At 39.6% G+C, this 25,111-nt stretch overlaps 1 protein-coding gene across 7 annotated transcripts in view; it reads left to right on the top strand.

Annotated features, from left to right (window-relative positions):
• Positions 1-212: 212 nt before the first annotated feature.
• LDB2 (LIM domain binding 2) overlaps positions 213-25,111 on the top strand; it is a 223,380-nt gene continuing 198,481 nt past the window's right edge. For all 7 annotated transcript variants that reach the window (XM_059817498.1, XM_059817496.1, XM_059817497.1 and 4 more), the window contains exon 1: positions 213-436. In XM_059817498.1, coding sequence (XP_059673481.1) covers positions 305-436 — 132 coding nt within the window. In that variant the 5' untranslated portion in view covers positions 213-304. The remainder of the gene's footprint in view (positions 437-25,111) is intronic.

Raw genomic sequence — 25,111 nt, 5'->3', positions numbered from 1 at the left:
ACTAGTCTACAGCGTGGACAGGAAATGACCCCTCCAGAAACTGCTGCTTTAAAAACGAGCGGCGGTGCCTGAAGCTATCCAGTCTCGCTCTCTCTCTCTGGAGCCTGTGCGCTCCCCCCCCCCCCCCCCCGCCCGTCTCCTGCTATAGAGGGCTCCCACAGCAGTTCCCAGCCAGTGCGTGCAGCCTGGATGTGTGTGTGTGTGTGCGCGCTGCTACTTTGTACTGTGAAGAACACACAGCCCATGTGCTCTGTATGGATGTTGATGATACTCTGTGTAGCTTGAATCTCTGCAAGCAGGCAAGATGTCCAGCACACCACATGACCCTTTCTATTCTTCTCCTTTTGGCCCATTTTATAGGAGACACACACCATACATGGTGCAACCAGAGTACCGAATATATGAAATGAACAAGAGGCTGCAGTCGCGGACGGAGGTAAGTCCCTCAGCCTTGTTTTCCTGTGCATGGACCGTGGTAGGTTTCAGCCCGAATTCCAGCTGAAGCGTCCCACTAGACAGTACAGTATATGCAGGCACGAACCCTAATTAATTTACTAGTTTAATTGGGTAATCCCTCATTATGTTTCCACGCAGAGCAACTCTTTGAGGAGATACCAGCTTAGGCTGAAATCTTGAAATTACAGTACAGCACTTCAGGGTTGATTATAATGCTGGTCTCAGGAAATTTCTTTGCCTTAGTGTGTTGTTTGCTCAGGATCTGTCCTGCTGGCATTTGCAGCTACAATATTGCAAGGTATCGCTTGAGGTTTTGCACAAAACTAATTCAGAAATGTGGCAGGTTAAGGGGGAGAGACGAACCTTTCTCTGGTTTTGTTTTGTAAACTCGTTAAAAATGAATGATAACGGAAAACAGGAGCAGAGTTTTAAAAACTTATTCCTAGGCTGCACTTAAAGAACACATGTTCAGGACAACCGACAAGAGAAATTCATGTTTACATTTAGAATGCAGTTGCTTTTAGCGAGAGAGATGATCGGTTCATGACTTTATCATTTAGCTGTCAAAAGTACCCAATTAATGTAAACTACGTTCACTGTTGGTTATGCTTTGTATAATCTGTTCGTGGTTTATACAGCCTGGCTTCTACACCCAGATCAGCAACCACAAAGAATATGCTGAATGGGAAGGGGAAATACTTTTGTCACTTAAAGACAAAAAATAGTGGAGGCTGCATCTTGTTATTTACGTGGTTAAATAGAGCACACTTTTTCGGCTGTTGAAGTGAAAACTGTGTGGACTGAATCAGGCTGCCTTTCTGCCCATGTGTCTGTGTTTGTGCAGCAAACATTCCTGGTGCTGCGATTTTTCATAGTAGTTTACTAGTGGTGCCCTGAAAACACTTTTAAAAAGTATTAATCTTTTATAGTGAATGGCTTTATATAGAGGCAGGTATCTGCCAAATTCGAGCCATGAAGCATGGTAAAGGATCTCAGATTGATCTGTTTGTCGTATTGTAATTCTTTAAGAGAACATGAGGTTGTCATAAAATAAAACACACATGCCTGAATTGTCAGCTAAGCCATGGAGAATCTGTGACGTTTAATGTATATGATACAGCTAACGAGATGTGACCTGCTTTCTGATTGGGTAACCGCTATGGGGTAACTGCTTTTCTAACACTGTTATCACTGCTAGTCTTAAAACATTGCTGTGGAGTAATTGGTAAATACACTTTGTGCTGGCTAAAAACTCCAAGCAGCTCATTGCTCCCAAAATCATGGCAACTGTTTGTCAGTTTTGCCCCAAGTTGGTGGTTGCGGAGGGTCACTGCCATTTCGATAGAACAAGGGGGTTTGGGGGGTTTGTTTGCTGCTGTTTATTTGTCAGTGTCTTGCAACTCTGTTCCTTCCATTCCTGTACATATTAATGTAATCATTTCTAGGCATTTTCAAGTGAAAAGAAGAAATACGTATCATTAAGTGATTCCTTCAGGGTTTAATATATAAGCTGTTCTCAAAAGCTGCCAGTCGTAATTTAGCCTTTTTACGTATTATTTTAGTGGTACTTTTAATAATTGACCAGTTTCTGACTGCAGCTCCTTTACAAATATTACTCTAGAAAAGTTTCTGAGGGACTTGTGAAACAACTTCCCCCTCCTGTGTTGCTAAGGTGTACTGAATTAGACTTCAGTGCATTTAATGGCAGTTTTTGCTGTGCACATTCACATGGATTGTTGTGGGCAAAAAGCGATAACCTACTCTTCCTTGCTAGTACTGCCACAGGTTTCAGCAGCATTTTACTTCGACAGACAGTGCTTAGTTAATGAAGGCCTTATGCTCCAGCATTTCTTTTTATTTGCTCAGAGTAAAAATACTTTTGCCTTGTGATTGTTCAGTGTTTACATTCTGGTTCTCTGTTTTTTTAATTTCTGATCCCTGTGCTGTAAGCATTGTTGTTTGTTGAAATGTATTTTCTAGCTAGCTTCAGCTCATCTCATTCATCCTCCAATTAAAACACCTTCCTTAATAAAAAAAAATTAAATTAGTTTCCTGGGATACTTACAGTGACTAGGTGTGGACAGCCTGTAAAGAATCATGCTGGCTTCTGAGGCAGGTTGGGAGTGGAAGTTTCACATTAATTTTACGCACTTCCAAGCATGTTTGGGATTGGTAGCTGAAGGCTTCTGGAGCATGTATAACTAGCTCTGAATTTTTTGAATCCAGACCGATGGAGCCCTGTATGTCATGGAAGGAATGTGCTTGTGCTGTGGGTGATACAGGCTTACTGCGTGAACGTTTCTCTTCAGGCAGTCTTTGAAATAATGTAGGCACTAGTCTCTGAAGGAGGCTGCTTGTACTCTGTGAGCCCCAGGGGGTAGGTGAGCAAAAGCAAAGCAGCTTAAGGGGAAAGGAATTACAAAGAAACTCTCCAAAAGACTGGGGGTAGCAAGCTGGCAGATTCTACTTGGACCCAACTTCTGGAGAGAGGCAGTGGCAAGTAAGGATGCGCTAAAAAATGGGAACCCACAGCTCTTATCCCAGACGTATCCTTGGAAAGCCTTTGGGATTTTCCTGTTTTCCTACAAAGTAAAAATGTCCTTAATAGTCCTTTAGAGTCAGATTCTCTGCTGTCCCTTGCAGTGGTGGAAGTTCCAAGGCAGAGCAAAATGTACATAATTTAATTAAGCTTTACAGAGGATGGATGGAGAGCCTACGAAAGGAGTGTCTGTATGTCATGTCTATCTGTTTTCTCCCCTCCATCTGTAGACCCCACCTTTGTAGTGAAGTCCTGTAGCTGCTCTCCAGAGCTTGCAGGTAGGTGAGAAATGATTCAAAAAAAGCAATGGGCTGGTAGAGATACCATTAGGGAATCCACTGGTAAATGCCATTTCTACTCCTGCTCTCCTAGCAGCAGGGTCTACGGTATGTTGGGGGAGGTAGATGCATCCTCAGAGTGGCTCCGTGCTTGGGGACCCTCCCTGAGAAATCCACTGCTTCCACTCCGGTTTGTGTCAGCATTAGGTGGAAGGGAATAATAGCTGGTGTGAAGGATGTGCTCAGTGTATTAAGCAGAGAAAGTACAGAGTGATAAATAAAGGTCATCTAGATGCGGCATGGCTATCTTTGTTTTTCTTGTTTTCTTTAGGAAGAAATGGTAGTCATGAAAGCAAAGAATTAGCAGCTCTAGCCTGTGCTAGATGTGCAAACTTTTGCTCTCCAAACTTCGTACAACTTTATGGGCTTCTCAGGCAGAACCTACAACTGCCTTTTTAAATTCAGGGTCAGTCTTAGGCGAAGAATTCCAATCACACCCAGGCAGGGGGTGGTTTTATGATGTAAGTACTGGCAAAAGTCCACCACCTAGCTAATTCTTACGTGATCTAGAGTAAATTAGGGAGTCTGAGTTACTAACTAGTGTACAGGAACGCCTTACCTTCCTTCAAAGTTGTTCAAAGAAATCTAATCTGGTAATACTTTTTTCTAGATGGAAATTAATACGTGCTTTCTTAATAATACTTTGGGAGTGTCTAGTGCCATTTTGTAATGCATCAACAATCTTGATTTTAAAAAGTAGTAAAATGAATATTTAAATGTTTAATAATCTCTGGCAGATACAAAGATAAATCTTATTTACTTCTATCATAGCTGATTAACTTTCTGGTTAACCAAAATGCGGCTGTTTCCTTGCTCTGTCTGTGGTTTTAAGGATTTCATTACCATTCACTCAAACTCAGTTTATCTTAATATTTTTATATCTGTGTTAGTTTAACACTTCAGGAAAGCAATCCCGTTGTGGCATAATCAGCAGTTTCTAAAGTTCTAGGTAGCCATACACAACATAAGTAAATTAGCTTAAATATTTTCTCTGGTTTTCATAAAACTCAGTGTTTGAAAAAAAGCCTCTTTTCCTCTTTGATGTTGTAAATCCTTTTCTGTTCTCATTTTTAATCATTTGAAATTGCTCACACTTAAAAGAAAACAAAAGATTTATATCTTGTATATGATTATTTCTCAGTAACGTTACAGTGCGCAGATCACTTAAAGTTGCTGACAGTTTAAAGTTTGAGGCATTGCTTTATTACCAATAATCAAAGAAATGTATCAAGCCTTTCACTTGTTTAGTTAGTCCCCTGTATTGTTAGAACTTTTGCGTATCACAATATATTACATTCACCTGTACCTCTCTGTCACTACAAGGAGTTATACTTTACATCACCATTATATGCAGAACACAGCTTTCCTTCTGGCTAAGAGATCAGTGTTTTAAGGGTGACTACAGAACTTGATTAGTATCATATTTGTTTTAAAGACAATCAGCTTAATCAAATCATATTAAACTCCTATTAAACTGTATAGTGAATTTAACAAAAGTAGAGATTTCATGATGGAAGAAGATGTAAAGAAAATTAAAAGGAAAATAAAGGAGGATGTTATGATTATTTAAAAGCTACTAAATGAACTGGAAGCTTACACAGACATTCATATTCAACCAAATATTCAAAGCAAAACAAAATTTCTACAGTTTAATGGAAGTCTCTTATTTTACTTCCTGACATTGCTATCTGATGAAATAATCTTTTCTTCTTCTTCCTGATGCATTTTTAATAGATTAGTCATAAAAATCTATGTTGTGACATCACATTTGTTCACATAGCAACTTAGTATCACAAACAGATCTCTCCTCTTGTGTACATAAGTCTGAGTTTGTCCAATGAGTTTGTTTTGTTGAGGGGAAGACACATAAACTTCTGTCTCAAACTATTTTTGAGGAAATACTCTTTCACCCACAAATATACTAATACTTAGCAATTTTAGGAACATGAGTAAAGTATTTTAAAAGAGTGCTTATAAACAATGCTTTGCTGAAACTAAAAGGTCAGTTTTAAAAGAAAACCCTTGAACTCCTTTAGGCAGACACTGACTTCCAAATGGATTCAAGCCTCTTTTTACTGATTGTCTTTTATTTCATATAGGTTTTTCATCCCTTTTATAAATTTCAGTTGCAGCTGTTTTCAATTAAAATTGTTACAAACTAACAATTCTTAGGAGGCTGGGGGAGGGAAAAAAAGACTCCACTTCCTTTCCATGCTGATCCTTAGCTTACAATCAGGGATGTCTTGCTGCCTTTTTTCTGCTAAAGTTATAATCTAGAATGTAAACTGCACGTGTAAGGAACAGGGAGCTTTTGGGGGCAGGGGCTGGTGAGGGGGAAGAGAAAGTCAGTGTGAAAGTGTAAAAATGGATCTCCTCTGCAAATCACTCTGATGCTTACTAGATCATTTTCTATAAAGAAACCTTTTCAACCCTTCCTTTTCTCTTTTTCATTCTTTACTCTTTAAACCATAAATCCACTTAAAAAACCTTAAACTCAGTCTTTCCCTGATGTAAACAAGATTTACTATGCAGATCCAGTCTCAAAAATAGAAGCCTCTGAATGGTGAGAAGGAGCAAAATAGAGATCATAACAAGGGCCCAGTCCTGTGCTCTTATTTAAGCTGGAGTTTTGCCTGCAGTAGGATTGCAAGATCAGATTAAAAAAAAAATTGGTTTTGGTACATACACTTTCTTTGTTTACAGAAAAATGGTATGGGTAGATTGCTAAACTCATTGCAATATTTTCAGCTGGACTCCTCACTTCAAATGGTATTTTTTTGTATCTTTTTGCCAAAAGTTGCATATCTGCTGTAAACAGGCATTCCAACCGTGCTGATACTTTGTTCGGTTGCTTCCTCCCAAGAAGAGCTTTCTTTCCTGCACTGTGCTGTGTAAACAGGCCAGCTTATATCCTCAGTTTTGCTGGGTGCTCTTTTCCAAAAGTTGTTTCTGGGCTACCTGAAGCCTCAGAGGAGAGATCCTGGCAGGGACAAGATTGCCCCAAAGTGGCTGATGATTAGTCTCCAAAAAAGACTGGTAGGGCAGGGCCTGTTGGCCAGGTCTCGGGTTTTATTTATTAGGCAAAAATAGTAGTGAAAGAAACCTCTTCAAACCCCTGGCTGAAATCTTCTCCCTAGGCTTGTGTCTTTCTTTTCCCTAGGACGAATGTGTTTGGTTACTGTTAGAATTTCAGAGAGAAAGCACTTTATGGTCAGAATACTGTTTCCATTTCTATTACATTGCGGTGGACAGCCATGCCTTTCTCAACTAAAGCCTGTAAGGTACTGATCTAAGCCAAATAGTACACTTGGTACTCCTGAGGTAACCGGGGATCAACTAGAGCCACCTGTGGACCATAAACCTCAGTATGGGAACAGCTGGTGCTTCTGCAGACAACTCTGGCACTTCCGTGCCTTACGGGGCTAGTGAAAAATCACCAACCCGGAAGAATGAAACCTGTGCAGAACTAAATGTGAACTAGGACGTGGTGGCTTTTGAAGCCTATCACCTCTTCAGGACTCAAGAGTGTTGGTAGTGTAGAGTCTTTGCAAAGGCCAGAAATTTTACAGGAGCAGGCTGTCCTCTCCATGAGACATAGGTTCCCATGGCACCACCTTGTTGTTTATACACCGTTGTCAGGAAGACATACTCATGATGAACTCCTGGTCAGGGTGGTGTCCCTGTCTGCATCGTACAGACTTGAAGCACAAGACTTAAGTGTAGCAGACTACTTCTTCTTTATGAATAATGCTGATTACTACAGCCAAAATACAAGATTCAAACTAGAACTTCTCCCTAAGGTCTTTGTTTTTGTCAATATTCACATCCAGGTGCTTGGCCAGGGCAGAGTCACAAACAACTGACACAGTAAAGCCATAACTTTATGTAGGTTTCTAAATGTACTTAAAATCTACTGCCTGGTTACCTGCAAACTAAATAGTTGGGTCTTTGCATCCTTCCAAGGAACTAATAAATTAGAACATTGCTGTAATAGCTATCACACGTGATCTGCAATACCTGCTGATATCCATCTTTCCTGATTCTAAGCCACAGAGTCAAGTTGCCAAGCCTAGTTAGCTGAGCAGAAACATTCAAATCTGTCTGTACCACTTGTGTGTATGTTTAAAAAGGGAAGGGGGAAATCTAATCTCTGGGTATAGTTTTGCCATCAGATTACTCACATACAGCATATTCAATATCTGTCCAGATCCCGGCCATTTTACACAACCACTAGCTGCAGACTAGAGCATCCTTCATGATCCAGAAGAATTGCATGGGCTAGTTGGATGGCCTTATCTGTTGCATTCAGAGGGCAAATGAAACATTGTATGTGTGTAAAAGTAATCATATTTGGAAACCCCTGATTAAGGCAGACTCAAGAATAGACCTAATAATAGATCAACTGTGCTCATTCTTCAAAAACTAAATACCTGTGAAGAACAATTGTCCCCGTTTGAGTATTATTATGTGTAGTCTTACATCACCTGTGCAGCGTGCTATTTTTACTTTTCTTTTGGCCTTTCAAGCATTTATTTTTTCTAACTGCATTTTTAGGTTATTTTCTAAAGTAGTAAATTGAGAAAATTAGGACTTCCAGTACATTGCATATTTAAAGAATTCCATGTACCTTATTGTGATTCTTGTTCCCGTTGTGTAGTTTTGCTTCAGCCATTAGCAGAAGATTGTATGAATGAAAGAGTTGCAATCTGTCCTAGAGCAGGTTACAAAGAGATTTCTGAAATATTAATGACCACATTATACATTAGTCACATGGAGAAAGGAAAATGCTCAGAAAACAAGAAAGTAAATGGAGTGAAACTTTTTAGTTTTATTATTGTTTAGGCTGAAGCACCCTCAGTGTACTCCATCCCTCAGGAAGGCAGTCAGCAGCACCAGCATTCCTAAACATCTCCTCTTCTATGGACTAGAGATCCTCCAGCTTCAGATGACATTGGCAAGGCAGGCATGAAACTTGCTTTGCCGCTAGGTTTGCAACCAGGATATTATTTTACAGTTGAACAAAGGGAACATGAAATGCCATGCATCTGGAATGCCATGTTTTCTTCATGCAGTTTACAAAAGTCTCACGAGTGGGTTATGTGGCAGTGGAAGAAGGCCTACCGGTGTCTGTTTTACTCCACCCCTGATATTCTGATAGTAATTTGCCTTTTCAAATCAGTGTCACCATCTTCCATAATTCTTGTATCCACTTTAAGTACCAGAAATGTTGCCATGTTACTCCATTTCACATCACAATAATGTTATTGTGACGAGAAAGTAAAGGAACTGATGTAAAATAATTCCTTCAGAGCAAATGAAAATAATTCTTGTTGAAGTTGTTCAATATCTTGTCCCTCCCTCCTTTTGGTACTCGGACAGCATTTCTTCACTTTTCTTCTTCACCGTACCACGATGTTAAAAACATTGACAGGATATAGATTCTATGCGTGCATTTCCAACCATACCACTTGCTGTAGTAGATGACGGCAATACAATAGCTCTATCACTTCTACCTAGACTTAATCACTGCAGTATCAGTTAACCCTTAGGGTAATTAGGTAATAATGTTGTTGATGTGCTTTGAAGTATCATTTTAAGCAATTAGAAGTTCAAATATAATGTGCTGCAATTATGCATTATATAGTGCATCTATCCATTTTACAGAGCAAAAATTACCATATGTTTTGTGGGAAGCTTGGCATTTTGCACTGACTGGAGTTCTGCTTGTATTTATGAACAGCATGCCTGTAAACTATGGTAATAACTCTTTGACGGCCACACCTATGCACATTGCTGATTATGTTAAAAAGCATAGGCCCATTTTAATGAATGTGTTGGCATGAATAATGGGACATGAAAAGCCAACGCACTGGGTAAAGGTTCATTACCTGAGTGCAACAAATACTACACACAAAATTTCCATGACTATTCACTTGAGTTTAACAGTGAATTTGCTTTGGCTATGCTCATGCTCTTTATGCATTTCTGTGAATGTTTGATCAATGGAGTTTTATTCTTACAAATAATTGCAGAATGCAAATTTCAATTTGCTAAGCATTCTGGAAAGAAGCTGCTTATTTTATATGGGCTAAGCTGAGAGGCAGTGTTTCCTGTTTTGAGTTTCCAAAACCTTCCAGATAGAACCATGATACTTGGAAATTAAATACACCAGAGAAGAATCTGATTGTTTTGCAGTGAGGACTGACTAGTGTATGAATGTAAAGCAAATTAACGGCAATGACTGGTGGCAATGGGAAAATTACAGGTCAGTAAATATGATGTATGTGCGTATTTTTTTCATGGGACAAGGCACTGCTTACCATGCAGTTACTTTAGAAAAATGTAATAAGAAAGAATTGGTGAAAAAATTCAAAGCTTCCTGGCATTTTAAGCTCTAGCTCCATCTGTGCTCATCCAGTGAAGGATGTGAAACAGTAACACACAATATATGACCAAACACAGCATATAGTCTTAGCAGAATATTACCTGCTTACAGCACACTGCTTGTTACGAAAGATGAGCAAAAATATGTCTTAAATTTGAATAATTAATGCATTCAAATAAATTGTTATTAATTCCTAGCAACTCTGAGCAGAACGAAGTGGAATTCATAACACTTATTATTTGATGTGAATGATTAGCTCAGCTCTTTTCAGTACCTCTTAACACTCTGTCGGGGTTAATAATGCAAAGTAAAAAGATCGGTCAAGATGCCAGCGTACCAAGTACATCTCTTCTCTGACAGTGCTGTAAGATTATTTAACAGCCACATCAAGAGCATCCTGAAGCAACTGAGTTACACCTTGACTGATTGTTTCATCCAAAGGGCTGCACTTCTAAATACGCAGCGTAGCACAGGCTTCCTCGTACAGAGCGGTGTTAGCACTGGTATGCAACCTGAAGCCACAACCTGCGTGTCTAGACTGACAAGAATCCTACCAGTTGAGCCACTGTGACACCTTGTGGCTTACCAGGCAACACAAGCGTCTTTTAGAAAACTAACAGGTAAAATACAGAGGTTAATGGGTATTGATAAATGCCCTCTTACACAACTATCAACAGAAATCTCTTTGCTAGGTTACTTTACTATGTTTTCAAGATACACTTAAATTAAGTGGTAGTGGGCTCATTTCTGTTCCGGGTCCTTATATTATGTATTTTACTGTGAAGGGTCATAAGATGGGGCATCATTTCGCTAAGTCTGACCTGCTGCTCTTATCTCCAGTGCTCTGGTGTTTGCTCATCATTCAGATTATGTAAAGAAACACTGTTTTGGCTGCAGTACAGAGTAAATACTTCAGTTGTTTGCAACCATTAATTTGGTTAACCAGAAGAACGCTTGAAGGGAGTGAAGTACTTTTTGGTGCTGAGTGTGTTAAAACAGTAGCAGAGCTAAAAGTAACTAAGATACAGTGAACATTTGGCAATGGGCACGCAACTCTGTAAACCCCTGAATTTGGGGTTAAATAGGTCAGTGTTTCAGCTGTGGATAAATCATTAACTGCGATCAAGCTGTATTTTGCTGAGAAATCATCAATAAACTTAAAATTGGGCCAATAATGCATGGAGCTGAGAAGGAGCTCTGCATCCATAAAGGCTCAGGACCTTGCAGTACCTTACACAAGTCTCTTGATTGTCACTTGTTACATCTTCAAACAAGCACGTCCATGTTTTCTTCCATGATGATCCTGAGCGTTTCAGAGGACTTTCCCGTAAACTCATGCATTATGTCCCATAACACTTTCCTTGGCTCCGACGCTTTCAAAAACTTGGCAACAACTGGGCTGAAAGGGTTGCCTTCTGTTGCCAAATGCTGACTTATTACTGAATACACTCCATTACGATGCAAGAGGTCTGCATCCCTCCAGTGTCGCTTATCTTCAGGTACGTCCACAGTGTTGTCACTTAAACATAATACACAGATGTACATGCCCAAACTTGCATTTAACTTGCTGGTGTGGGAAGCAGTAGCAGCACAGGGCTCAGGGCATGCTATCTACCTTATTTCATCCATAGGTATTTTGATCCTTTGCTGAGCTTTATGCTCTTGAAGTTAGGTGACTACTGATGCTCATAGACAACCCTGTCTTCGTAGCATTACATTTTTTATAAGATTCTTGGGGCTGAGACCACCTTCTGTGTTCTTGTACAGTGCTAGCACAGTTGAGTTGTGCTCTGTATCCGCAGCTTGTTTTTAATACTGTACTATGTATTGTAACTAACTAAAGGCTAAAAGTAGATAGTAGTATTTAGAATACTATCAAAACCAAATCTAAATATACCACATTCATTTTGATTTCACAAATCAACATGTTTTAATTGATATTACATGTATTTATGCACTACAAAGAATTATATGACTAGAAAATACCATAATACTGTAGGTTCTTGGAAGATGACTGTTTAATGTTATTAACACATTTCGTTATTTCTCAAATAATTCAGCACACCCGTGCAAACCTACTGGCTTTGCCAAGAAAGTACAAATATGTTTTAGGGCAGCATTCTGCTGGTTGATTTGTACATCTGATATTGTTATTAAATCTATCACTTTTTTAGTGTGATTCTTCAGTAGTTTCACATCAATCAAAGAAGCTCATTCCAAGTCCATTTTCTCTTAACAGTGGAGAAAGACTATCTTATCTTAAATTCCACAGGAAAAGCATATTCTTCTTGATGGGAACTGGCACTGTGGAATATGTATCTTATTTCATGAGAATTTGGGGAGGGAATATTGTAAATTCTCATAATAAATAAGTTCTTGTACTAAAGAAGTAGAGATGAACCAGAGAGGTTGTTCTAGGGAAGAAAGGCAACACTTATTTTTTCTTTTATTGTTTGCACTCTACTGATTTAATTAGCCAGTGAGAACAGACCCACTTTGAATATTAAAAGGAGAAAAACAACTCCCCCCTCCCCCGTCCCCACATCTGTCGCCTTTTGGAGACTACTTACAGTACCAAAACCACGCAGTGTCTAATGGATTTTGCTTTTTAACAGACGTTACCTGTATTTGCTTGCAAATAAATGAGGGAGTTGTAAATATTTTATTCTTGTTCTGAGGGAAAGATGCTGTTTAAATTGTCATTTTGAAAGAAACTGGGCTACCTTAAGCAAAACTAAAACATTTTTGGTGTTACACAAATGAAGGTAGTCACAGTCTTGATACATTTTTGAATGGTGATCTAATAGCAATATCTTAATGATTACCATATTACAGAAACTTAAATCATTCCTGAGACTGCTTGAAGTTGGAAAGAGTGGAGTCCTGTGAGGTGTTATACATTGGTCAGGACCAGGAGAGCATAGACGGGCAAAAGTACTGAAATGATCTCTGCTCTATTTCATTACCCTACTGCCTTCTGCAGTATCAGTTAGATGGACTGAATTTCAGTAAGGAGGCGAAGCAGTTCACTGCACCTCTGCTGGGTTAGGCCCACCCCTGCACAGGAGCTAGACCCTCCTTTCTAATCACTGTCTAGAATATGAATATTAATGCCTCATCTGGATTGCAGTATTGCAGGACCAAGGGATCCTTATCCTGCTCAGTGCCCATCCTATTATGGGACCTTTCGTCATATGTGGACCCCAGAATTCCTTTAGCTTTGTTTGATGCTGTCTTTAGATGCAGTGTTAAAAAAAGTTGGATTTTTTCAATAGTTTTTTCTCACCATTTTTATAGGTGTATACTAGTTACTTTATTAAAATATTTTTCCTGTTGAGGGGAAAGAACTCTCCTGATTTTGCTGAAGGTGGCTTTTTAGAAACACAATTACCTATATAATTTTCAAGATTATTATTAGGAAGTATATGAAACTATTAGGACCATGGGAACTTGGATAAACCCACCTGGTGTGTAAATTTTGTTACCAGAATAGCTGCACTAAGCTTGAGAACACTGAGTGTGATTGTAAGAGTCAACTGAGGAACATAAATTGAGACCTCAGCCCAGCAGTCTTTCCCTTCCGTAGAGATTGATGGCACATAGATGCATGATTGCAAATAACATAGTTTGTGGGCCAATGATGCTGTTGTAATTTAAAAAAAAACAAAACAAAACTTTTTCTCTATCACAAGCTTCCTAGGTTTGTTTCAGCCTGATCTTGTAACTGCAGCTCCTCATCCCATGCAAAGCTTTCCTGTTTATGTCCATGAAATGCGCATTTGGCCCTGTATATACAGGTGCTAGAAGAAGGTGCAAAAGCTGATTCGGCAAAAATTTGTTTTGTGGAACCTTCCTATTCTAATGGGTTTAGCAATTTTAGGTGACTTAGTTCTTAGAGATGAATTCAAGGCACCTTAAAAGGACTAGAAGGGCATATTCAGCTTTTAAGTGTTGTCCATAGTTGGCTGTGTGATAAAACCGCATGTTCAGGGGCTTAGATTATGTTTGCACTTATCATTTCACAAATGCCAAAGGAATAATAGAAAGCATGCTTAAGAAGAAGCAGCACTCGCTATTAAGGGAATACTGTGTAGCAAAACAAATAACAGAAAGGGAGTGAAATTTTTCTCAGTCAGAAATTTAGCTAGAGAGAAATGTATTGCCCATAAATTAGCAGAATAGTAGGTAGATCTGGCGGGCTCTATGAAGTACATCATTTAGCTGAGCTTATCCACACACTCCTCGAAAGTGGACTCCGAAGCCTACGTTGTTGCATGTATTAACAAATCTTACAAAATTTGTTAGTTATTATTAGGTTTGTTCTTCATTTGTTTGGTTTTAATACCAATCAAAACCAAATCCTGGGCATTCATAGTTAATATTTTTCAACGTTTTTCTTCAGCAGCTGCTAGCCTCTACTGCTTTACCGGGAAGGGGAAAGGAGATGATTAAATGAAATTCATAGCCTTTTAGTGTCTGCTCAGCCTGCGACTGGCAGCATGTGGGGTTTGTGGCTGCTGACCTGGCAGACTTACAGCATTTTTATGACGTCAAGTGCACACATCATGGGTCTGTGCAAGCTAAATCTGGACTTCAAACCCCTCCTCCCTGATTGCTTTCATTTAGGAGACTAAGGACTTCTCCCTGTAAAAATCAGAGTGAAAGAATTGAGCCGCTCATTACAGTTGTGAACTTGTGTGCTTGGCAGCATGGCCTCAGTTACTGGGCCCAGCAGCTTGTTTGTGTAGACATGCTTTCTGTAGAGTGCTTTATTTGGTATAGTAAACAGTAACTTGCTGCTTTAATAAGTGAAAAATGGATGGAGCTAGCAAATCTGAGTTCTGCTGAAATAAATAGCAAATTCTTCATTAGCTTCAACAGCACCAGCACTGTTATATCTCCCTTAAAGTATGGATTCCTTCAGTTTGTTATTTGTATTCACATTCGGAGTTCTTTTGCTAAGAAAATGAGATTGAAATAAACATCTCTACAAGGTTTTATATATGTTGACAAAATGTTACTGTCTGTTTCACACTCAGTTGCATTTAAAACCTTTGGGTGCATTTCAGGCCATAAAATAAGTTTACAAAATAACAGCCACTTGCATTCATAGTTGTCTCCCTTGCATCTACTTAATGATTTATTTATTTCTAGGAGTTGCATTTGAATTTCCCGGTCATCTAAACCTTTTTCAGCATCAAACTGACCACTGATCTTAAAAAATCATCTACATCGTTACCAACTCAGTCATTGACAAGGGCTGGAGGAAATGAAACATCTGGAATCTATTAAGATTTTTATTTATGCTTTTAAATATTGAAATGGGTATCGCAGCTTGCCTTTTAAGCTTTGAGCATGAATCCATTAAAGAAAGCTCTCGCAACACAAATAGTTGCGTGGTAAAGTGATTTGGGCTAGAAAGCTGGGACCCCACCATGTAATTGTAGAGGAATTGCAAGGAAGGCGACGACTGGGATCTGGAGGGATCAGAGGGATCTGGACAGGCTGGATCGATGGGCTGAGGCCAACCGGATGAAGTTCAATAAGGCCAAGTGCCGGGTTCTACACTTCGGCCACAACAACACCAGGCAACGCTACAGGCTTGGGGATGAGTGGCTGGAAAGTTCCCCTGCAGAAAAGGACCTGGGGGTGTTGATCGACAGCCGGCTGAATATGAGCCAGCAGTGTGCCCAGGTGGCCAAGAAGGCCAACGGCATCCTGGCTTGTATCAGAAATGGTGTGGCCAGCAGGAGCAGGGAGGTGATCGTGCCTCTGTACTCGGCTCTGGTGAGGCCGCACCTCGAATCCTGTGTTCAGTTTTGGGCCCCTCACTACAAGAAGGACATTGAGGTGCTGGAGCGTGTCCAGAGAAGGGCGACGAAGCTGGTGAGGGGTCTGGAACACAAGTCTTATGAGGAGCGGCTGAGGGAGCTGGGGTTGTTTAGCCTGGAGAAGAGGAGGCTGAGGGGAGACCTTATCGCTCTCTACAACTACCTGAAAGGGGGTTGCAGAGAGGTGGGTGTTGGTCTCTTCTCCCAAGTGACTAGTGACAGGACTAGAGGAAATGGCCTCAAGTTGCGACAGGGGAGGTTCAGGCTAGACATTAGGGAAAAGTTCTTTACTGAGAGAGTAGTGAAACATTGGAATAGGCTGCCCAGGGAGGTGGTAGAGTCACCCTCCCTGGAGGTATTCAAGGAGCGTGTGGATGTGGCATTGTGGGATGTAGCTTGATGGACATGGTGCTGTGTGGTGTTGGGTGGGTTGTGCCTTGTTATTGTTGTTGTGTGGCGTGGGTTTTGTGTTTTTTTTTTTTTTTTTTTGTGGGGTTTTTTGGTGTTGTGTTTTTTTTTTCCTTTTTTTTTTTTTTTTTTTTTTCAGGTTGGACTCGATGATCTTACAGGTCTTTTCCAACCGTACTGATTCTGTGATTCTGTGACTGTGGTGAACGTCAGTTTATTTATTTATTGCAGGGATAGAAAGACTTCACCAGGTCTTTACCAAAGATAAGACTCTTCAGTTCTTTTGTGGCTTCTCACAGAAAATGCTTCACCACTGCATTTATCTGCTTTCTATACACCGTGCCTTTGAGATGCAGCTGTGTTGGAGTCTTCAGTTCAAGTGTGATGGCCTGAAATTTTCTAGCTACGCACTTTCAAATAACCCCCTACTTGCACCCTCATCGAAGGACATGGGTTTTTATTATTAGCTTGCGGTTGTAATCATGTAATATTTTTGGAGGGGGAAGGAGGCTGTTAGGCCAGTAGCCCAGGCCTCATCAGAAGTCGGCGGCGTTTCCACAAACTCTGTTAATTCTCTTCAGGTCCCCGGCGCCCCTGGAGCCTGTGGAGGGAGCGGGGGCACGACTAGGGGATTAAAGCCTCTGAGGTGCTCTGTCACCACAGTACCGGGCAGACTGTAAATAGATCGTTAAAGACGGACATTTGGGCAACAGGCAGCGCTGCCTCTGGGCTTTTTTGGAGGTCGGTTAAGGAAAGGTCTGAGCTGGAGTGCTGTCAGGTTTTCCACAAGGCAGCCCCGCACCTGGAAGGGAGCGGCCATGTCTGAACAAGGCTACTGTTGTGTTGGGGCCTAATTTTTCCAGACTGCAGGCTCTTATTGTCGCTTTGGAAACACACTTCTGTGTCTTGCTCCTCTTTCAGCCAATACATCTAATTTTTAAACTAAAGAATCGTGTAGGCCGGTCTTGTTAATCAAGTACTTGCAGATGGCCCTCAGGGAAGGAGAAGACCGTGGCGGGGTTCCCGCTGGAGGAGCCTCCAGCAGAGCGCGTGCAGCATGGCAGCGCCGCCGCACGCCGGCACCCGGGTCAGCAGTGAGCGCAGCACCGGGGATTCTCAGGGTCAAAAGCAAAAGCTGAGGGAATGGAATGGCTCGTGTTAACCATCAGTAAGTAACTGCATCCTATTCTCACGGGGACCAGTCACTAGAGGGGGTGAGATCTCGTGTATTAACCTAGAGTATTACAGGAGTTTTGGAGGAAGATTGTAAATCCTATTTAAAGTGGCTGGTGGAAAGAGGAGCTCATTACCAGGTAGAGTGCTTCAGCTGAGGCCGAGTCCCCTCCATCCCACAGAAACCCTCTTGTAAAATGTATTCATGATTTTGTCTGTGGCTTACTGATTTTACTGGAGACTCTGAACACAATATCTGGAAAGAATTACTTGGAAAGCATGTCATTTTGAGGAAAGTGGAAGGAAAAAAGGATGCACACTTGCAGATAATTGGTGCATTCAAGGTATACTTCCCATTGTGAGTTTTACCAGAGTTTTCCATTCTTTACTTTTGGGTTCAGGGAAATAGGAGAATAATACAGTAAATAGTGAAAATTAGCTTTAGGAAGGGAAAGGATTTCAGAAGTGACTTGCCAGCAAATATACCAATCTGACTGACCATGAACAGAACGAATGTTTAAATACCATTTTTATAGACAGTACTAACCCAAAGGGAACAGTAAAAGCAGAAGGGTTTGCTGAGGCAGCATACAGTGTCTTTAAAAGGACTTTTTGAAATTTGTTGTGACCTGACGTGAAAGTTCAGGATTGGATAATGTCCTCTAGTGAAGACGATTTACTTAGTTAACTTCCAGTACCTTGATAAGCTACATTTAAAAGTTGCCCAGGATGTATCTAAAAAACTATACTGAAGTAATAACTTGGTGAAAAGCTAATATATTATTTATCAACAAATGTTCACTAGATTACAAAGATTTGAATATCCTTCAGGATTTCCCTTTGGGTGTTGTCACAACGTACACATGAAAATGTTAGACATGTCAGCATAAAAACTTAAAGAAAAGTGAAATTAGTCGAAGTTTCACCCAGAACCTCCACTGCTGATACAGGGAACAGCAATGAATACAGATGATTCCGCCACTGATTGTCATTCAAAATACCAATGCTGTGGGTTTTTCCTTTTAAGTGACACTGTAAGAGACTTGTTTGTTTTTTTTTTTTAACAAGTTTAAATTGGCATTTCTCCTTCATTTAGAGAGATGCACAATGTTGTAATAGCCGACAACCTAAACTTATGCTATGAATGAGAAAACACATTTACAAAATCTTGGAGCTAGATTGTAGTGTGGCAATTCTGTGAAAGACTGTTTGCTCAACGATTAGTCGCAGCACTCTTACTAAATATGTTTCAATTCATTTTTTGTCACTGAGAAATCGAGAAATAGGTAGCTTATTAAAGGCAACCACATCCTTTTATGCAAATTTAATGCACTTGGCAGGTTTATCATGATAAATGGTCAGGATGAGATAGTTCATGATGTATCTCTAATCTCTTCGGTGAAGATGTTCATATCTTGCAGGAAATAGCCCCTTGAGAGCTCAAATCTTTAGAAGTATGTGGCAGATGGTGATGTCTGCAGAGTCTCATAGATTGCTTTGAAGTTCCTCCAGACAATGCCTTCAGTTAATGTGTCTTGAGTTTTTGCTAGTTCTCTTGCTTCATCTCTCTTTTAGTGCCCTCATCCCTCCTCCATCATGTTGTGTCCCCAAGTTGTTTCCCATACTGGGAACACGCACCACATCCTTACAGAGTACATCTCAACTCACTCCCCAGTCCTATCATATTTTTGCCTATAAAGTTGTTCTTCCATTAGGCACCTTACATATTTTAAGTGCAGTGGTTCAAAACAGGAAAACAATAAAACAGAACAAATGTCTTAGAGAAGCCTATCTATCATTCATGCTTTGTGTTCAGTTTTTGAGTAAATCTTTGGAGCCAACATCATCAGCAGTGTCATGTTAACTAACTCATCAATTTTAATCACTTACCAATATTAATTAGGCCAACTTCTCTTTAGATTAGTAACAAGAAATGGTTAAGTTTTAATGCTGCTGCAGGGAGTCTGAAGGAACTCTCAAAATCAAAAAACACTGCAAAGCTTTTGAAAATCAAAACCTTAACTTACTGGAATACAGCTAATGAAATAGATACAGTAGAAAAGCATAAAATAATACAGGTTACAGATCTAACAGCTGTGTATTTTCAGAGCTGAGTATTTTCACCTTTTTTTCAGTTGACCTTGGTTGATCTGAGTTTGGTTGGACTTTTTTGCTGAAATCAAGTACCAAATTTCATGTAAAATTTTATACCTGTCATATTTCCTTTGTAAGTTCACATTTTAGAATCACTTCCCTTAAGTATTTCTGTTACCATCTTCACGATACATAATCTTTTGTGTAATAATTGGTAATATTTAGTTAGGTATATATAAATTTTTAATGTCTAGGATTTTTTTGGCATTACTTCTCTCTCGAATGCAATTCCCACAACTTGATCCCTTTTTAATATCCATATTTTTAATGGTTTTTCAGTCATTGCCTACTGATTCCTACTAAAACCATTAAAAAATCATGTATTAATATTTCAAGTAGTAGTTTTATAATTATTGTGTTATTCCTCAGTCTACCGCATGCTGTGTAACAAAGCATAGCTTCTATTAAGACTAAGACCTAGATAATTTTGTTTGCATTGCACTTTTACTTTCTAAACCATCCTCGAAGGCTTTTTTCTTATACATGTAGGAGCCATGGCTAACTATGCTGTGATACCCAATTGCTTTTAAAAGAGAGAGGGCCAATGAGCTGTGTATCACTGAGATGTGATTCAAGGAAAATTTCGGAAGTCATTAACTTCTGTGATCAGTTTAAAAATTCTTGATTTTGAGCTTGTACTTGCAACCGTCGATCTATGACAGTAACTAAGCTCTCCTTGGACTGCTGGCATTTTTTATGAGGTGTCAGTAATTAAATGTTGAAAGCACGTTAGTACATCTTCATGAAAATATGTTTTAGGTCCTTGTTATTATGATTTTCAAAACATTATAGTTTCATATGACAATGTACTTTTTTTTAAAAAAAAAAAAAGCCCTGAAAAACAGTACACTGACCTGACTCAGCTGTCTGTGATCTAGAAAGGGGTGCTAAACAATTGTAGAATCTCCTTGTTAAAATTCTGCTCATGAGTTAAGGAAAAGACTGTAGTGACTTTTCTGTCTCTGTGACATTCCCTTTGTTTCTGGTTATTGCTATAGCATGTCATCCCAAGGTGATTTATGGAATCACTTGGAATGATTCTAGATTTATAAGAATTCATTTGCAGAGCAGAGAGGTTTTTTTGCTTTTGGAATGGAAAAGAAAGTCTGAAATTATACTTACAATCTTTAATTTAAATATATATTTATATTCTCCTACCTAATTGGTACTTTACAGTCTGGATCTACAAGGCCTATCAACAGACTTCTTTCCCTTCCACAAATAATTCTTGCAGTTCTAATCCAGACCCAAGGAACACTTTAATAACGGTGTATCTTCTACTATATTTTGATAAATTATGTGACTGAATGCAAAGTTAGATTAAACCTCACTCAGAGTAACTGGCTGAAATGTCACCTTTGCGTTTCTTCTCCTGCGTTGAACTGGCAAACCATTTGTATATGCAAATGAAATAATAAATATTTACCTGCTTACTGCCCTTCCTGTGAGTGCAGATTTTTCTGGAGGAATGTGGGACAGACCTGGCAGTTGATTCAGTCCATTCTGAAACCTTTGTCCCATGCCAGGGAGACTGAATCAGTACCTGTGACTTGCTGTGCTCTACCACCGATCATATTAAAGCTTAATGGACAAGACCATTGGGGGCAATCTGGCCATGACCAGAAGATTCATTTTTTCAAATCTCGTTTGCTGTCATTTTTGTATGAGCCATGCTGCTTGTCTTTCATTTGTTTAGCAGCACACTTTCTTTCTCAACCTGCTTTCAGACCCAGACCTAGACCTCCTCTGACCTACCTCTTCTTGTCCTCTGGCTCTGGAAGGATTGTTAATAATATGGTGCTATGTTTTTGCTAGTGAAGTTCAGTAATTAATATTGTACTTCTCTGGATCATTTCTTAGGCTTTCTGGAGCAACACCCAGAAGACCAATATATTGACAATTCTGAATTTTCCAACTTTGATGTTAATTTTGTTGTAGATTTTTTTAATAGTAGCAAAATAAGAAACTTCTTTCAGTATTATTCTGAAAATCATCATAATCATCATATATCCATGTTGCAAATGAATATGCTGTACAGTGGTACCAGTCAAGAATGTCCTGAATAGTACATCCATTGCACACATTGTGAATCATAACCTAAATCTTTTATCTAGGGCATCTTTTGACTGTGCTTATGAGTGGATTGCTATCTGGTGATCTAGTGATCTTCAGAGGAGAAAAGCTGCTTAACTGGAGAGAAAAAAAAATTGAAAAAGGAAAAAAAAAGATAATGCCGTCAAGACTAAATGCTTCACCCATAGCTAATATCTGTGTCCACACAACTGATGCTACTTTTTAATCAATAATATGCACTGATAAAAAGGAGGTTATGTATTCCAGTGTGGAAAACCCAAAATATTTACTCAACCGTCTGTTTGCTTTTATAGTAGCAACCAATCTAGACTTCTATTTGCAAACTGTGAACAAAGATGAAACACTAAAATAGCTGTGAAGTTTCCTTTTTTTTTTTTCCTTTTTTTCTCTTTGGAAATCCTTTCCACAACTGTCGGTTTAGTAAATGAACGCATTTTTAAACTTTAGGCATCATAGATGATAGCTGTATAAACTAGCCAGAGTCATTTCGCTTACAGGAATGCCAGAAAAGCTCTGACAACTAAAGTAGACCCTAAAGCTAGCTTTAATTGTCCTGGCCGTGTGGGCACAAACATGGAGATACGGTGCCATCTCTTTTGCATTGCTTGGCCAGCCTGCTTGGAAAGAGAGATCAGGAAAGGACAGACTGGCATAAACCCTCATGCTTAGTTCCTGGGAACGCCATGAAAAAACAGATTCAAACTCAATAATACTGTGGGCCAGTTAGCAGAGTAAGGAAAATATTGGCAAAGTAACAGCTTTGGTTTTAGAACAGCCTGGAGGCTTTTATTTTTGTTAAGAGTAAAGACAGTTGATAGACGATATTTAGATTAGTCAGCTTTGATGCTCTCTTTCTAATGCTAAGGATTGCTTTAAGTAAATATTTTTATTTTTTATTTTTACATAGGGAAGCCTTCCTCAGGACTTAACAGAAGGGTTAAGAAGGGTCACCTGGTGATGATCAATAGAGTAACTCTTGTTTTCTCAGGAACATAATTTAGTGATGAGTGTATACAATTGGCCTGTGTGACCACTGTGTTTATACAAAGGCCAAAACTGATACATGGTTTGAAATATCTTATTTGACCATCTTCCATGAGCTCTGATACAGAGAGGAGAAGGTGAAGGACAGACTCTACAAATAGATCTGATATCTTATAGCTGTAAATAGCTGTAAAAGGTGATGATATTGCAGGATCCTCCTCTGCCCCCCCAGTACATAAGAAAAAAGTGTATGTATGAAAGAAAGCAAAACATAGTAAACTTCTAGGATGGTTTGCAGCCAAAAGTGGTGATTCTACTTACTAAAATACAGTAGGCAGTGTGTTCTCAACAGGAGAATAATGCCAAATATGTATCCTATAAAATGTATGGGTTTATGTCCTGTGAATTTCTCGTAGTTGAATCCAGTATCACTTAGGAGATTATAGACCACTTGAAAATGCACAAAACCAGAACCCTAGAAAATTCTGTTGTCACTTTGCCATCCACACTCCCCATCTGATTTTGTTGAAGAATTGTATTTTAAATTTTAGTTAAAAATAATATTGTCAGCTATATAAAAAGAAAGAAGCAAGAAACCAGAATTCCTTGCCAGTAGTGCTATAAATAGAAGAAACATTTTATTTAAAAAAAGGTTTGATATACCTAGCACTGTTTAGTATGTAGTGTTCAAATCTGCACAGTGTTTTCTACCTGGTAGTGAAAATATATTAATCCCTCTTTTTCTTTTTTAAACCTGTTTGTGGCGGATTTCTGGGAGGGATTTTCTGGGACTGGTTGACCTGCAGGACTACTTCTAAGGGTTTCATAAAAGGTAACTAGGAAGAGCAAACTTCCTGTGGCAGCCTTTTATTTGCCTTACACAGATTGACAAATCTTCTGTTTAAAATTTGTAGGTGTCTGCATATAAAAAAACTATGAAAAATGATGCATTATTTAGTTTCATTGTCATATTTTAAACATTGCACAGCGTCTGGATTACAAATAAACTCATTCATTGTCCTCTACTTGTGTCCTAGTATGCAGGCTCAGAGACCTCACCAGAGATCCACTGAAGTTCATTAGCTCTGACTGTAGCTTCCAAGTCTGTTTGCTAACTGATAAGAATACTAAACAAAACCTTAAAAAGATCATCGTCACCCCCACCAGAAAAAAGGAAAGAAAAGGAAAAAAGGCCTGGATGCCCGAGTTGAACTGCTAGACATTATCTGTTTAAATTCTCAAAGATGGTGAGTGAGCTCTGCATAGAAACTCGGGAGGAGCATCTATAGACTGAACACTTTCTTACATGTCAGTGCTCTCACAGGCTGGCATGTCAGAAGAGGCTTTGCAGTTTTGTTTCTTTAGGTGTCACAAGTTAGCACAAGCATGGAAGCCTTCTACGTTGATGAAATTTTAAGAAAAACTGATCTCAGATAAGAGTATAAAGGAAGTGGGTAAATTCTGCTGTTTTCCTTTCATCCATCCTTCATCTTGCTGTCATTCAGAAGGTTACAATTAGATGGAAAATTTAGACCTCAAACATTCTCTCCTGCGTAAAATTTTTTAAAAGATCAGTTTAGGATGGGGTTGTGTGTTATGTTCTCATAGACCTTCACCTATGAAGTGATCTACCATTGAGAAGCTGTGCACCCACACACGTCTCTTTTGGTGCCTGACCATGGTGAATCTGGGGCCTACATGGGGTTTTTCAGCACAGATTGCTGCAGTGAACATAACTTTTGCTATAGTTTTTATTGTACTTGAGCTTTTAAAAGCCTTTCCCCTTTCTGTGCCTCTATGTTCACACAATTCATTGTTTCAGCTGGGATAAGCAAAAATAAGCATTAAATTGGATGACTGAATGAATGGCAGGAATGGAGCTCTCAAAGCTAGCACTGAGTCTTTAACATACGAATTACATGCTTCTTCCTTCAGCCTGTCCAACTATTTTGGTGCCCCCGACAAGAGCTCATTGATGGCTTGGCATATCTCTCTTACAGTGAAACAATTTTTGGAGAATGTCCTAATCTGCCTGTCTAGGATCTTGTATTAACACTCATTGCCATTGTATCTGAGCACTTCCCTAGTGTCAGAACAACAATGATATCTCTCTCTTCCTTCCCCGCCGGGGATGGAAACAGTTTGTTCTTTCCTCGTAAGGGAACTTAAATGGGGTCAGAGAGCCAGGATGGTTAACAATATGGTTTTGTAACTTAGCTGGATGGGTGGATTTCATACCCATTGTTGCTTTCTTCCTGCTTTGTGGTGGCTGCATGCTCGCTTGCCAGCTTCCCTTCCTGGTCATTGGCACAACTCAAAAGAGGAAAGGAAGGCTCTAAGTGGCTGGTTGCAGAAGTGAGTCTGGGAAGAGGTGAGATGTTGCATGAAGCAGACTGATAAGAAAGAGGCTTGATGACATGGTCAGATAGAAGAGCTTTAAAAAGCTGAAGTCAGATCTGCTGAGAAGGATTTATTGCAGCACCAAGAGGTCATGTATTTTTCTCTTATGAAGCCCCATAGGAACGGGCTATAGTGCAGACAACTATGTGGAAAGCCTAATAGCAAGGAAGGGGAGTTAGTTCTCTCCCACAAGCCACTGGAGAGTGAGTCATACACTGAACTGTATGGGCAAATATGCCTGGTGGAGGTCATTTAGCTGGGCACAGGCCCCAGCTTTTGCTGCAGTTGGGTGCTGTCTAGTATCTTCTTCTCCCAAAGGCAGTGACTTTAGCAGGGTCCTTCTAGTAGG

This window comes from Gavia stellata, chromosome 5 (assembly GCF_030936135.1).
Source record: "Gavia stellata isolate bGavSte3 chromosome 5, bGavSte3.hap2, whole genome shotgun sequence".
Lineage (NCBI taxonomy): Eukaryota > Metazoa > Chordata > Aves > Gaviiformes > Gaviidae > Gavia > Gavia stellata.
This window is presented reverse-complemented; position numbering and strand designations above follow the sequence as displayed.